Source organism: Zootoca vivipara, chromosome 4 (assembly GCF_963506605.1).
Source record: "Zootoca vivipara chromosome 4, rZooViv1.1, whole genome shotgun sequence".
NCBI lineage: Eukaryota > Metazoa > Chordata > Lepidosauria > Squamata > Lacertidae > Zootoca > Zootoca vivipara.
In genome coordinates, this window is record NC_083279.1 from 8,840,948 (window position 1) to 8,856,856 (window position 15,909).

At 42.1% G+C, this 15,909-nt stretch overlaps 1 protein-coding gene across 2 annotated transcripts in view; it reads left to right on the plus strand.

The window, feature by feature from the left end:
* The window catches only part of PIBF1 (progesterone immunomodulatory binding factor 1), a 79,867-nt gene extending 75,718 nt beyond the window's left edge, over positions 1-4,149 (plus strand). For both annotated transcript variants that reach the window (XM_060273324.1, XM_035115491.2), the window contains one exon: positions 297-4,149. In XM_060273324.1, the coding sequence (XP_060129307.1) occupies positions 297-353 (57 nt within the window). In that variant the 3' untranslated portion in view covers positions 354-4,149. The remainder of the gene's footprint in view (positions 1-296) is intronic.
* Positions 4,150-15,909: the final 11,760 nt, after the last annotated feature.

Here is a 15,909-nt window from a genome sequence, read left to right on the forward strand (position 1 = left end):
TATATACAACATGAGCAAATGTATGCAAATGTGTTTCATTTTCATAATGTTCAGAGATTACAGAATTCAGCTTTTCTTGAGGTAGATCTTGAATTACATACTTGTTTTTGTTTTGGTGGTTGTGTTTTGTTTGCTTGCCTAATTCATGTTAAATGTGCAGCTGTAATGAAATTATAGCAGTAGGACTGAAACTTGCCCAAATGGTTGCAGGTTACGTGTTAGGCGAGTGCTGTACCACTATTGCTTTATTACTTTGCTTCCTTCAACTACACAAATGTGTTTATTTTATTTCACAGACAAACGAAGCTCCACTACAGTACTTGAAGAAGGTAAAGCAGAAAAAAGCATCTTAGGTTATTTCAAGAAATAAATGTTGATAATCATAATCATGTTCTAAAAATTCTTAATTACACACCTCTATTTTCATTCCCTTTATTTCAAATTTAAAGAGAACTTTTTGAATCGCTTTTGTGAATTTCAAAATTCATATACCAGCCCTTGTGCTGAAAGGTTGACCTATTAAAGGCTTTTGAATTTGTTAATCTGTAACTGGTGTTTGTTTAAGAGTTCATATTTGAAAATAATTTTAAGTACTAAGCCATTTTTGTGTTCCTCTGACTTCTAGGAACATGAGCATATCCTTGTAGGATACCATTTTTAATGCTTCTGTTGGGAAGCATTTATGTTCAGCTGCAAGGAAAGCATTTTCTATTACTCAGATTTGGATACGTCTGCGATGGCACATGTTTCCAGACAGGCTCTGTGCCTTTGATCACACTGTGGAAAGTAGAAATTCAATTAGTACAGTTTCCCATCGCAACATGGTTTCCTTGAGACATAACATCAGCTTGGTGGCCAGGAGGAAATTACAAGTAATTCATGGAATCATGTGCTTCCTCTCATGTTCTCCAATTCACTTATTTCCTGGTTTGCTGTTACCTTCCAACCCAAGATTGGAAACTATGGTTTGAACCAATGTTGTAAGGTGGAACAGAATGTACACAGGGAGAAGGCGGAATGGGCTCATGTAACCCATAAACCATGGCTTTGCATTCATGTTAACAAAGCACGTGAATCTCTGTGAATGTAGAGGTGAACATTACATGTGTATATTCTGGTCTATGTTGAGCTGCTGACACTCATTGGGCTGTTCCATTTAGTTGCCTTGGAAGCCATGAAACCCTGAGCTGCCTCTGAGGAGTCCTTGGATATTGAAGATCCTCCAAGACCACACCAGAAACTACATCAGCCAGCTTGGTCAGGGAGGTTTTGGGGCAGCAGGGTGGGCAGTGCAGCAACAGCATCCTCAACCTGTCTCCTTGACCCCCCCCCACACACACACACCAGACACAGGCCCTCTACTCCAGCTGCTAAGAGGAGAGGCTTCTCAGTGAGGGAGAGAGAATGAACTCCTATGAACTATGAAATGCCTTCCGTACAAACCCTCTAGTCTGGATTAGTATTGGACACAGTACACAGGAAGGCAGAGCTGCATCAGGTCCCCCATGTAACAACACATGCTAGGCCAGCCTCTTCACTCACAGTGAGACCAGGGATCAACATTATGAACTGAGCTGGTGTTCAGTAACACCACTACCAGAATGTGGAGCTGTATCACAGATGGGAAGGAGGTCAGAGTGGAGAGCAAAATGCCAGCATCTGTAAACCACCCTCTGATTTGGGGTGTGTAGTTAATGCATCTGGAGTAGCAATGTTAAAATAGCGGCTGGGGCTCACAAACGCTTATGTCACAATAAATGGGTTTGTCTTTAAGGCGCCATGTTACACTCTCTCTTTTTTTGCCTCCTACAGACCCTCCTTGCTATTCCCCTGAGATCAGATCAAAGTGTTGTTTTCAGTGAAAGGAATGATCAAATACCCACTGAATGTCTCAGCTCTGTTAATCTGTCCAATTCTCTCTCATTGTTATCGATCATTTCGTTTGTCTGGCACACAGTTCGTATCCCCCAGGTAATCTGATTAAGTCATTTAAAAGCCAACAGTATGATTTACATTATAAGGCCATATGTTGTTCAGATCTTCTCAAAGCAGTTGGAAGCATCAAAGTCAAATCTCAAAATGTATAGATAATGCATATGTACATCACAAGCTCTTAGCCTCTGTTCTCTGAGCCCCTTCTTTTGAAATCCAATTTGCAAGTTTTATCTTTAACTGGGAGTAAGGAACAACGTAATGACTCACCTGCAGGAAGCTCAGGAAACTTCTGCTGGAGACATCGCATTGCAACTCTGCCCTTGATTATTTGGTTCATTACCATATCCAACTCTACAGCATCCTTTTGATGGTGCAGCAACCAGAACTACTCACAGTATTCCGTATATGCAGTCACACCATAGATTTGTATCATTTTAATTTGGAATGAAGCTGAAGACTGGAGTCAGGCTATGAATTCACACTGCAATTCGGGGCACTTCTTTTTAAACAAAGCATAAAGCTGGAGACTTTTAGTAGCTATGAACCTATTTTCACTCAAAGTTGGAAATCCTCTCACCCCCTTTCAGTTGTGCAGTAGGCAGACGAGCAATAGGACAAGAGTGGCTATAGCAGGAGAGAGATGCTTTCTCCAAAAATGTCCTCAAAGCCCAGAGACTAGAAGTTCCCTTGAGCTCCTCCAGCCCTAGTCAGTCAGTGTCAATACATCCTGAGTTATTACAATTTGAAGTGTGGTGTGTGCAGACCAGGACCCAAAGCTTCAAGGACTACCTCTCCCCACATGAACCAACCTGGACCTGGATTCATCTGAGGTTCTTCTTCGTGTATGTACCATCTCTGAGGTAGATTCAGAGAGTGACAATACAAGAACAGGGCCTTTTCAGTGGTGGCTCCCCAGTTATGGAATTCCCAGGGAAGCAGCCTGGCACCATAACCTTTCAGCACCAGGAAAACGTTCATTTTCAGCCAGGCTTATGGCCTTAGATATATCAATGTTTGTAGCTTTTGTTTTGTTTTAGTTTTCCATTTGTTTTAATTTTTGTCTTCTGTTGTAAATTGCTTTGAGTTGGCTTTTTGTTTTAAAAAAGAAAAGAAAGAAAACCTGGCTAATAAGTCAAATTCATTTATTAAATTTGTATACTGCCCTTCATCCATAGATCTCAGGGTGGTTCACAACATAAAAATACAAGATAAAAACACAAAATACATAATAAAAACAAGAACAAAAAACCACAAACCAATAAGTTCCCATCCCCTATCCCCTCCCACAAATACATTTAAAAGGGTATATGATGTTAAAGTTAACGTCTCCCATCTGAAAAAAAAATCTGGCTTCCCCCTTTAATTACATAGTCAGAAAAAAAACACTCTGGAAGGAGCCCTAGAAACAGGAATAGTGTAGAGACTGATCCAGATATTGCAGTTCACCTAGCCCTGTAACTTACGCCAGAACATGCCTTTGCCCTCTTCTATGAGATATCCCTTCAGGAATTTTTAAGAGTTCTCACAGACGACTTTTTTCTTCAGGCTAAACCAATGCCTTTCTCTTCTTTGAACTGCACAATGTCACAAAGTACTTTTGAAGCTACTCCCACCACCCACTTTGAATAGTAATTTGTTATGTGATCTAGGCTGAGTGGGGGCAGAAGATAAATCAGGCTATCTACTGAGTGATTTGCAGTAAATCAGCATGCGTTTCTGACTCTCAATTGTCTAAAGATGAGAAGATGACTTTTCCCACCCCAATTAGGCTGCTGTTGAAAACATACCGTACTAGATTCAGAATTTCTCCATTGGGTTCTTTCATTCTCATTCTGTGTCTTCTCCACCTGGCTCTGGTTGGTAGACCTTGGGATCTTAGTTAAAGGGGCGGAAACTAGGCAGATTCAGGAAGTCTGGAGTCTGCTTACCCTTGAGTATAAGGAGATGGCTCTCTAAGGTTGAAAGGTTTTTAGCTGGAGCAATCAGAATAAGATCCACTATTTGACTATTGATTCAAAACCCTAAAATATATTTTATATAATTGACTTTTTATTTCTATTCTTTGTATATCGTATTGTTGTTTTATTGCTATGGCCGATGGCTGACACAAATAAAGAGTTATTCATTCATTCTCTAAGCTTGAACAAGTCTAAGGGCTCACAGTTGGCTTCACAAACTTAGCTCTCCGATCATGGCAAAATCTACAACCCTTCAAACTATGAGAAATTGTAAGAAGCAGCTACTTCTGCATAGGCAATTCTGTACATTGTTCTGATTGTCACTGAAGGCTGGGGTGTTTGTGGGGGCTGGGGGCCTTGGCAGAAACTCAAATGAATTTAAAAACCATTTGCATTTTGTGTAAGGAAGTGAGCAGGGGATGAAACTTTGCTCCCATGTATATCCAAAGGGCTGAAATACTGAATGTAGAAAAAAAAAGCTTGCCAGAGACAGCAAGCATAGCTTGTGCGCATGGATCCCTGTGTGAAGACAACTCTAAAAGAGCCACTGTGAAAGAATGCTTTGATTTCCAAGTAAAAGAATCAACTTTCTTTGACTGTGAATAATCAGAGCCTTTATATTAATGCTTCACTTAAAGGCATGTTGGATCAGCAAATGTAGCTTAATTGCAGGAAAAGTCTTGGATGGAATCTGTGACCACATTTCACTGAAGATCATTTCATTTTCCCTTTCATTATACAATGCGGGATTCATTTAAAACGATCCAGCACACCAGCTAGAACTCATTTTCTGTTCTGCGTTCCATCAGCAGTTACTGAGACACGCTCTTTCTGCACAACAGTTTGACAGTATTCTGCTTCCTTATGGCAGCAATTCCCACACTGTGTGCCAGAGCGCATTGTATGCTGCAAGTGAACAACCAGCATGACAGGAAATGGAATTAAAGGAACCCAGGAGCACCAAGTGCCAACTAAGGAAGAGTTTGCCTGTTGTGCCTCTGCATGATTACACGACCTTGTCTACTTTTACTCATCCATTGGAAGAATTCGGTAATTCTGCTAATCCAGCATGCACTCATAGCAATCTCAGGGCCACTTCAAATGTATAAGCAGGGGCTGTATTGAAGCGAAAAAGGGGAAGAATTTGGGTGACTGGGGAAAAGAAAAGGGAGGACAAAGGAGGATGCCACAGGAGTAAGGATGGCGAAGGAGAGGGAGAAGGGAACAAAGATAAATGCACAAACACAAATTGTGTCCAATAAAACAGATTCTCTGAAATGGCATACTTTTGCCCCTTCCCCCACAATCTCCCCTTAACCCCCCCCCCCCGAAAAAATCACTGATCACATCTTTGTCCGCTGACAATCACAGCTAGCGCAAAAGCATGAATCAAAGGCACTGATTCTCACGGATCCTTGGAATTTTTACAAGGGATTGATTCCCCTCCAAACCATCATCAAACCATAGGTCACTTCTGTGCATGCAGATGTGTTGGGGGTAATTTTGTTGTCACAATATGTAAAAAATAATGAACATCCATGAGGCTCCACGCTGTGGATCTGTGCTTTTGTGACTTGCACTGGTGCGGCCTTACCGTAGCAACCTGCGATTTGACAGCTGTTTTGTGGGGGACCATGTGTGAAATGCAAGTGGGTCCTTTTCATGATCCAGCTTTTGTCCACAGACCCTGTGGAAAAGTTGTGGGGTTTTTTTGTCTGTGCCTGCCTGCCTAGGGTGAGTGGAGACTGACTGGGAAGAGAGAAGCAAAGAGGAAGGCGGGCCACAACCCTCTCTTACAATTCAAAATATGTCCATGGGCCCAAAAGGGTTGGTGACCCCTCCTTTGTGGTGCAAGAATACGGTAAATTGTGTCTCTAGTTTTAGTTTACAAATGCAGTGATACCTTGGCTAGCCAAAGTTCCAGGTCCTCTGACCTTTGAATTTTTATTTAAACATCACTATTCTCCTCCCGCCCCCTTCTGCAAAGGATCTGGGTTCTTAGGTACACACTTCTGCAAATGAGGGGCTAACCCCAGGATTTTAACCCAGACTCCATCCTCCTAGTCTCTAAAAGCCCCCAAACCTATGATTAGATCAGAGATGGGCCTTTAATGGCAATAAAGGGAAATGACAGGTGCCTGACACATGGCCTGAATGGACACATTCCTTGCAGGTTTGAGGAATTTCATTTATTATCCCGGTGCTTAGCATTCATTCCAGCCAGCAGGGGTGAGAGAACAATGGCCATGTTTACCCACAGCAGGAGGGGGCTTACCTTTCTTTGTGTCTTCAAAATGCAGCACAAGGCCCCCACTCTCGCATAATGAGCACAGAATGAAACTCCCCTAAGGGCAACCTGATTAAGATCTCCTGTGGAAAATGCCCACCACATATGGACTTCTTGCCCTAATCTAATCTGTAAGGTCTCCCCCCCCCTTTTATTTTTTTTTTTAAAAAGAACCTCAGGCAATCGGGACAATAATTTTAAAGCCACCTTCTGTTGATTTAATTAAAGGCCTGTAAATTGGACTTGAGTTACAGTAAAGTCATTCCTCTATCATTCACACAGTGCCGGGCCATGATACATGTGCCCCCAACATTTCACAGCTCAAAACATTGATCCTCGTGGATTTTCGTGGTTTTCACACGCTACGACAACTACTTACACACTGGAAAAATTTGTACACACTGGAAAAATTTGTACACAATCGTGGACAGTCATGCACATGCTGGACAAAGCTTGCGACTGCTTTAATTAATGAAATAGTTTGTTCCACAATGGCTTCCGTGGTTAACAGCAAAGTGCTCAGAAACAAACTCCCCAATGTTAATGGCTACTGAATAAGTGTGTAAGAACGGCTGCTAACATCGGCACAATCTTGGCACGTCTGCTTAGAAGTAGGTTTCCCTCGGTGTTCTGTGGGGCTTACTCTCAGGTGAGTGCGTGAGTGAAGAACGATTGCAGCCCGAGTCTGTTAGGAAACAAACCGCAGTCATAGAATCAGAATTGTAGAGGTGGGGAAGAGACCCTGAGTGAGGGTCAACTAGTCCAAACCCCTGTAATGCAGGAATCTCAACTAAATAATCCATGACAGATGGCCATCCAACCTCTGCTTAAAAACCTCCAAGGAAGGAGAGCGCACCACCTTCCAAGGGAGTCCGTTCCACTCCCGAACAGCTCTTACTGATGTTTAGTTGGAAAATCGTTTCATGTAACCCAAATCCATTGGTTCAGGTCCTACCCTCCAGAGCAGGAGAAAACAAGCATGCTCCAACTTCCATGTGGCAGCCCTTGAGATATTTGAATCATATCTCCTCACCCAAATCCCTCAACTGTTCCTCATAAGGCTTGGTTTCCAGACGCTTGATCAGCTCGGTGGCCTTCCTCCACACACATTCATTTCCTCTTTTAAAGCTTAGAAAGGCTTCGTAGAACGTTGCATCTCAAAATCCAACTTAAAGAACATCTCTATATGGATAGGCAGTTATATGGACTGGTGGACTGGAAGGAGGAACAACACACAAAACCTCCACGTTAAAAAGGCATCCACAAATACCTTCCCAAGATCAGGACAGTAAAATTACCTTTCCAAACAGGGACTGTTGGAGTACACTTTTCATGTTGACTCTATGAAGCTGAGGAAATAAATATATTGGTTTTTGTTTAGTAGTATTGGCTAGGCTTGTCCACTGGTCAAGAAAAAGAAACCCAGGCCTAGTTTGATTTAGTATCTTGAACAACAGCTTGATGAGCAAAAAGAATTCCTTTGAGTAGGCATTATCTAGTTCTGATCCTTGCAATAACCCTGTAGTTTTTTTTCCTGCCTGCTTGCCTGAGTATACTTACATAGTATATATTCTTGCTTAGTATTCTTATGCTGCGTATTGTGTAGATGGGGGAACTGAGATAGAATGGTTTGCCTAAGGCTCCCAAGTGAGTTTGTGGCACAGACAAGATTTGAACGGGGAAATTCCTGATCCATCTTTGTGTTCATCAGCATATTGGCCTAACCACACTTCAGAATGTCTTTCTAGGGGTCCTCGCAAGATGGCCAGGGAGTGACAGTGCTGCAGACCTTGCCCCCAAGCTCACGTGGCTTCCTTGCTCTCCCCCCTGCCAACATGCATGCTTTGAGCCTCTGCGGAGGAAAATCCGGCCTTGCGAGTTGGAGTTGCATTATAGCATTTATTATATAATTTAGAATATGCAATGGTCATTATTTAACTTTTTATGTGCAACTCAAAGAGCAGAAAAACATTCTTTTTCTTCAAACAAGCCTATAAAAGACACTCTGCCCCCCTTCCCACTTGACCATACAAAATAGTTGTATGTTACATCCCTCCAGGGCCTTCTGGGAAACTGTACCACCACTGCTTCCACATTGCTCACAAATGTCAGCAAAAAAAAAAAAGCAAACTACAATAGCTCACCACAGTGCAAATGTTAAGAACGAATGTTATTTTAATGAAAAAAATTGCAAAACAAATGGATTTCTTAACAAAAATTAATGATATAAAGACCAACATTGGGAGAGGGGGCATTCTTGCATGCTACTAGCACAGACTCCTCTGATTAAGGCCTGTTTCTAGTATTTGCACAATTAAGACTCTATGCATTTGATTGCAGGCATATTCTCCAAGCAAGCAAGGGCTTTGTTTTCCGTTTGTCTAGCTGGATCCTCAGCGTGATATCATTCCGTGTGGGGAAGAAGCTAATAAAAACAAGCCAACCAGCACGCCATTTGTTTTCTAGCAACTGTTGTAAATGCAGTTTTATTTGTACAGTAGAGGGACTAATACATCCAGTGTTCTATGTAATATCTAAACATGCACTCATCGTGGGACTTCATTTCCTGGAAGGCTTATATGACAACACAGAGAGAAGATTAGAGGAGGTGGAACAGGAGCTGGGCGAGTTGCTGCCCTGCAAATGCAAACCTGTGTATTGTTGCTTAACAGTAAATGCAGACAAGAAGCCTGATTGGGTTTCGTACCATGCTGCTACCACTGTCCCCAAAGAATTCCAGGAATTGTGGCATCATGAAGGGTCCTGGAAATTTCTCTGTTGGTTTGGTGAGAGCCTGTAATCTTGTCACAATTGAGGGGTGTAGGAAGTGCAGTGTTCCAAGGATCTGTAAGAGGAGGACCAGTGTTTTCTAACTTGTCCATACATGATCAGGAGCGGGAAGGTGCCAAATTATTCACAGTCAGTCTTAAAAGCAGAAAAAGGGATTGCGAGGAGCTCCGAAAGGGTTTCTTTTAACTAGAGGAGCAGGCACTAAAATGGCAAATGCAGTTCAATATCATTAGGTGATGCACACTGGGGAGGAAACGTATTCAGGTCCAAACTGATGGGTTCCAAACTGGTAGTAACTGACCAAAAGAGAGCGATCTTAGGGTCCTGGTGGATAACTGGATGGAAATGTTGACCCATGAGCAGCAGCAGAAAAAGGCAAATTCCATGTTCAGAAAAATTAGAGGGGGGAATGAAAATAAAACTGCCAACATCATAGTACACAAACCTGTGGTGCAGCCACACTGGGAATAATGTGTATATTTCTGGTCACTGCAGCATTTACCGTAGTTCTACCAATCATGGCAGAACTGGCTGGTCGAGAGGATTCCAGGCAGCTGAGAGCTGCACATTTCCTTTCCACAGAGACAACCTATTGGCGGCTATGTGAACTGCAGCATGACAACATTTTTCCTTGCAAAGCTATTACTGTATAGAGAGATGTGGAATTCGGTTGTTGAATGTCTTGGTACTCGTACGTTTCGGCCCCCAAACAATTGGAAGCCGGAAGTGAGTGTTCTGGTTTTCGACCGTTTTCTTGGAAGCCTGCGCCGTCGGAAGCCAATCGGAAGCTGCGCCTTGGTTTCCAAACGTTTCGGAAGTCGAATGGACTTCCCGAATGCATTCTGTTTGAAAACCAAAGTACGACTGTATTGTATTTCTTGTATTAATTCCTTTTTGTTAGGATGTGTAAACCACTTTGAGATTTCTGTTGAAATGCAAAGTGGTATGTGCATTAATTAAATACATAATTATTTAATGATTGTACAAAATCCAGTGGTTCAATTACAGTCCGCCATTCAGCAGACCAACAGCTTGCTTCATAGTGCTTGTTTGTGGTCCCACTTTATTCTGAGGGAGACAACATTAATCTGCTCTTGAATTAAAGATGGATTTCTTTTTCCTGATCTTTTTCCTAGTATCTAATTTAAGTTTAACCACGTTTCCACTCAGCTGCTGCTTCATACTTTTGAAAAGCTTAATATCCACTTACCAGATTTTGGAAGAGAAAACTTAGCGGTTTCTGGCTAATTGCTTCCATACTGCTAAGCCAAGTACATTCCTACTGTTAACAGAATAAACTTTCATTTCTGCAGAGCAACAAGAGAGGCAGCCCTGTTATCAATACTATAGTACTAGTCCAGATCAAGGGGATCTGGAAGTGGAAAGGCTTGTTGCAAAAAACCAAAACACAAAACCCCTTGTAAGATTAATGCTAGTTACAGCCACTTTCCTTAGCTATTCCTTTGCTTAAGGGACAGCCAAATTGACTAGACTTCATCACAATGACTTCACTGTGGACGAAGGGAAGAAAAATGACTTCAAAGAAAGACTTTAGAAAATGAAATGGTGGGACATGGTTTTGTGAGCATTGGAAGCCTGCCACTAGTTCCTGCCCCACTTTTAAAGAGTAATATACATGATAGATAGTGGCTACATGCACAACCTTTGCTTAATAGGCCTTCCTTCTTTGGTAAAGAAAATCTTTGCAAAACTGCTTCAAACATGGACTAACAGCAGGGTGCCATTTCCAATTGTACATTTCAACAATTCTGACTCTCTGTATTGTGCTAATAATGTAAAGGTGCAAAGACAAATCAATGAACAGCCCTTTCTTTTGCACATTTACTCTCAATAAAGTCCTGCTGTGTTAAATGCACCTTACTGATAGTTAAGTGTGCATAGGTTTGTGACCTCGGTGGCCTGTATTTTAACTCACATTTTTAATGCTTGGTGGGTTTGGGATGTTATAACAGGATATAATGAAGAAAGCAGTCTCAAAGTTATGCTGAGTCTAAACTGATTTGCTGTAGTGTGCTTTTTATAAAAACAAAAAAACAAAACTGGCTGGAGGACTAAGGAGATCAAATACAATTATGATCATTAGTTGGTACACATCCATGAGAAAACACATGCTCCCAAACACAGCTGGTGGGTAGGTGTTGTTAGACTGAAATTTGTTGCTGATTGTTCTTTAAAAGTCTGCGAAAGACTGAACGCACACTGTCCAAACTGCTGTCTAACAAACAAACAGAAGGAAATATTTACAGATAAGAAAAACATTTGGTTTTTTACAAAGTAACCTCTTTCAAGCAGCGATGAAAGAAAGTGATCGGATAAGCAAGGTGGGTACAAAACAATAAGCAAAGCTTCCTTACACAGACTCATTGATGGCGGCACTCTCATCTTGGTGATCTACAGATACTGTATGTGCAAAAGACAGAGTTTTACCCAAGCTTCTCCGGCTAGACTACCTGCACTGCAGATCTCCTTTGATGCCCAAGGATATATGCTGCTTGGACCACATCAGGGCCCTGAAATCATTTTCTTCCTCTCCCCTCCTTTTCTCTCCTTTTTCTTTACAACTCTCAGAGAAGGAGATGCTGCAATGAGCCCTGGAACCAGGGTTTGCATCATCGGCAAAATAATACATTCATATCGAAATGATCGAAACTTCCTGAGATATGTAAAAAGAAAGAAAGGGAGGTGGAGAAGGGGGGAAACCATTTGGTTCAGCTGCTTGTCTTCAAACTGGTTTGGCCTTCCAGAATCTGAATATGGGTAAGAGCTGAAATGTTACTTAATTGTCCCACTTACTGCCTTTGAGTCATAGAAAACTAGGAAGAATTATGTGGGGATGTGCTTGCGTACTCAGCTTGAATTTATGACACAAGAGAAAATGCATGCACAGACCTCTGCAAAGACATGTCTATGTGAATAATCTGCATTTGGGTCATGTACAGTGCAAGATGTACCTTCTGAATTTTTGGCTTGAGTCAGACAAATCTTTACCTGCTTCTGTAAAGGAATACTAAGAAGCTGTTTGTGTATGAGAGCCTCACTCTGAGTGGGTGGGTTTGATTGCTTTTATTTTTGTTTTTTTGGTCTTAGTCATTGGCATCTGGCTTTTGTATACTACTTTATTAAAGGATATCCCATGCAAGGCAAAATGGATTGGGTAAGGTTGAAAATAAAACCACCATATTAAAACCCATCCTAGGGCTTGGTTGCCCATTCCAGAAACATCGTCTGAACTCTCATTGCAGGGTTGTAATGACTCTCTGCCGCATGGGGGAACTGTCCTATGGTGCAGTTAGATCAGGCATCCCCAAACTGTGGCCCTCCAGATGTTTTTTCCTACAACTCCCATGATCCCTAGCTAACAGGACCAGTGGTCAGGGAAGATGGGAATTGTAGTCCAAAACATCAGGAGGGCCGAAGTTTGGGAATGCCTGAGTTAGATCATTTTACCCTCTGTACTTAGGAGTCTTACCTATTCTTTAGATGGCAATATGCATTACTTCAAATTGTGGCAAGCCAAACCTGCTGCATTCTGGAGGGGCCTCCTATTCAAGGCAGGGTGAATTAGCCACTTCTTTGGATTCCCAGGTAAGGGTTTGGGGGTACAGCAATACAGCAGCATGTCCCCATGTTGCCTCAGGTGGCAATACGGGACAGAATGCCTCTGCTACAACTCATTTTGTTGTGTGGGGCTCTGGACCTTAGTTCCAAAGTCCTGCTCTGACAACACCACTGGAACTGTCCCCTTCGGAAAAATATGGTGCTTGACCTGATATGATCTGAAAGTTTCATCTGTGGTGGTTCATTCACACTTACTTACACATCAGGGATGCGCTTGGCACTGTGGTCTAAAACCACAGAGCCTAGGGCTTGCCGATCAGAAGGTCGGCGGTTCGAATCCCCGCGACGGAGTGAGCTCCCGTTGCTCGGTCCCAGCTCCTGCCAACCTAGCAGTTCGAAAGCACGTCAAAGTGCGAGTCGATAAATAGGTACTGCTGCGGCAGGAAGGTAAACGGCGATTCCATGCGCTCTGGTTTCTGTCATGGTGTTCCATTGTGCCAGAAGTAGTTTAGTCATGCTGGCCACATGGCCCAGAAAGCTGTCTGTGGACGACCGCCAGTTCCCTCGGCCTGAAAGCGAGATGAGCGCCACAAACCCATAGTTGCCTTTGACTGGACTTAACCGTCCAGGGGTCCTTTACCTTTTGCCTTTACTTACACATCACACCAAGGAACATTTCTATTTGGGCTAGCCTTCAAAAATACAGGGAGAGGAGAACTACAACAAAATGGGAACACCCTGACACCTCATCGTGGCCTTTTGTCTTCTGTGTCAACTGAGCAAGTTGCCCATCTCAGGTAAGAAATTTGGGATACTGTTACAGGTCAGGGAACTGTTAGTAACTGAGCTTGCTCTGTGTTTGTATTTGAGGGACAGAAAGAGAAAGGGAGGGGCTGTGTACAGTTAAAGCACATGCAGGGGATTCTACTGTTAGGAAATGGGTCTATGGATGCATCTGATGAAGCATGCTTGTTTTGTGGACGCATTTATTGGCACAAAATGTCAGGATCCTGCTTCCCTTTCTCTGCTTCCTCCTCTAGCCTACGTACTACGGTAAATGCTGCCGTCGAATCTGTTTGAATCGCAAGCAGTTCCATCGCGAGATTAAATGTTACATTGAAGGTTGCTTTGTTTTTCTTTACACTAACTTTTCCGAATCGACACTGCTGCAGGATAAGTCAATTGCGCCGTGAGATGCTTCGTAATCTATATTAAAGTGATCAACACTGCAATCTATCATACATGTCTTCTTGGAAGTTCTATTCAATTCAGTGAGATTCGCTTCCAGATAAGTGTGTAAAAAATGTAGACGTGGAGAATGTTCCCTGTACATGTGTGGGTTCTTTCGGACCTTGGGAAAATAGGAAGCAGCCCAGACCTACTGGTCCAGTTAATTCGGTATTGTCTACACAGATGGGCACCAACTCTTGTCTGAAACCCAGCCAGCCTTACTTGAAGAGGCCAGAGTCTTAACTTGGGACCTTGGTGCATGTAAAGTACTTACTCCAACTTGTTCTTCCCTTCAATAAGATTTAGGTGCTCTGAGCTCCGTTAGTTATTGCAAGCATGGATCTGGCCATACTGTTGAGATTAGGAGTGGCCTCACAGATGTGGAAATGATGGAGCCGTTCCTTAGTTGCACCACAGAGAGGGTTTGAAGGTGAATTTTCTAGAAAAGAATGTTGTTTGGCTTGCTTGCATGAGCCATTGGGGAGGACGCTGAAATGCCTGGTTTCTATGCTCTGACCCCCATCCAATTTTGATTTAGGGGCCCGCCCACTGATTCTCTTTTCACCCCTGATCCTGAAATTATCCTATGGTATTGGCATTTCTGGGTGTCCAAAGAAATGAGTACTGATACCATTCACTCTTGACAAAATTGCTATTTTTATACCAGAAAAGAGGGGGGGGGATAAGTTGGCATAGGGCACAATATTCCACCCTTCATTTTATTTTATTTTACAATAATTTCAAGTTGCAACCCTAAACCCATTTACCAGGACACAAATCCTATTCAACTTAATGGAATTCCCTTTTGAGTAAACTTGCGTATGAGCGCATTCTTAGCCTCTCAAAAACAGTTTTGCAGCACAATCCAATGCATGTGTACTTTGACTGGACTTAACTGTCCAGGGGTCCTTTAACCCTTACCTTTTAAAAAAACAAAAACTTGGCTGTAAGTTCCATTGAGCTCAATAGATCTTACTCCCCTTGCAAGTGTGCTCAGAATTGCAGCCTTTCATTTTGTTTGTTTCTATTTTCCCATTTAATAGTTCACCCCTAGACATGATGCCTTTAATAGGAAATAATGTTACCACACGCAGTTTTATTGCACTGTCGGGGAAGGAAAAATGTATTTTCATGAAAGCGTGGTGTTCCCCCTATGGAACCCTTTCATGAGTGTGATTTGTAGATGTTTCTCCCAGTAGTACCATTTTCGAAAGGCAGTTCCAGATTGCACATCTGTGCCTTAGCAATTTTGCACTTCAGCTCCTTGAATCCATATTAGTGCCTTCCCTTGCACAGAACAAGTGGAGTCAAACGGGAGGCCAAAGGCAGCCGAATACTGATACTACATAAGGGAGATATTCATTTTTCCATTTCTTTAACAGAAGTGCTTCGTTCAGCAGGATTGAATAGTCCCAATATAGATCCATGAATAACAGCCCAGCCCTATACTTGTCTTCTCATAAGTAAGTTCACTTAAGTTCAATAGGGCTTGCTCCCAGATAACTGGGTATATGCTTGCACCCTAAGAGTCATCTAAATGTTAAAGCATGGCCAATAAAAAGATTTTAAGCTGATTAAGCACCAGTATTTTGATTAAGCACCAGTATTTTAACCAGTTCATCAATTCATTTTAAACAAACATATTTCATATTTCCTTTTTTCATTCCATATTATAAAGTACATTCCCACCCACAGGGCCTAAAGCTATAAGTGTCTACAATTAAGACTGACTTCCACTATGAAGCAACTAGCTTTTAATTAAATTGTTAAGATCAGTAGATTAACAAGCTGCATCAATCAGACTTCAGTTAATCAGTTCAATCAACTTCCAATGGGTGAATCAAGGTTCCATTGATCAGTCTACTAATTTAATCAATTAGGGCCACAAGCCTTAAGGCCACTGAACTGAGAGGATTTACTTTTGAGTAGTTGTGTCAAGGGCTGCACTGTCGGGCTCCTGACCATTTCCTTGCCTCCATCATTTATTTAAGCTTTTCTAGAATGTCTCGCCTTCATGACACAATATTAATTACTATAATTTATAATGGAAATGCAAAGCACATAAAACAACTCCTGAATGCTATAGAACCATAATAGTCCTATTTTGCAGATGGGAACTGAGGCCAAGAG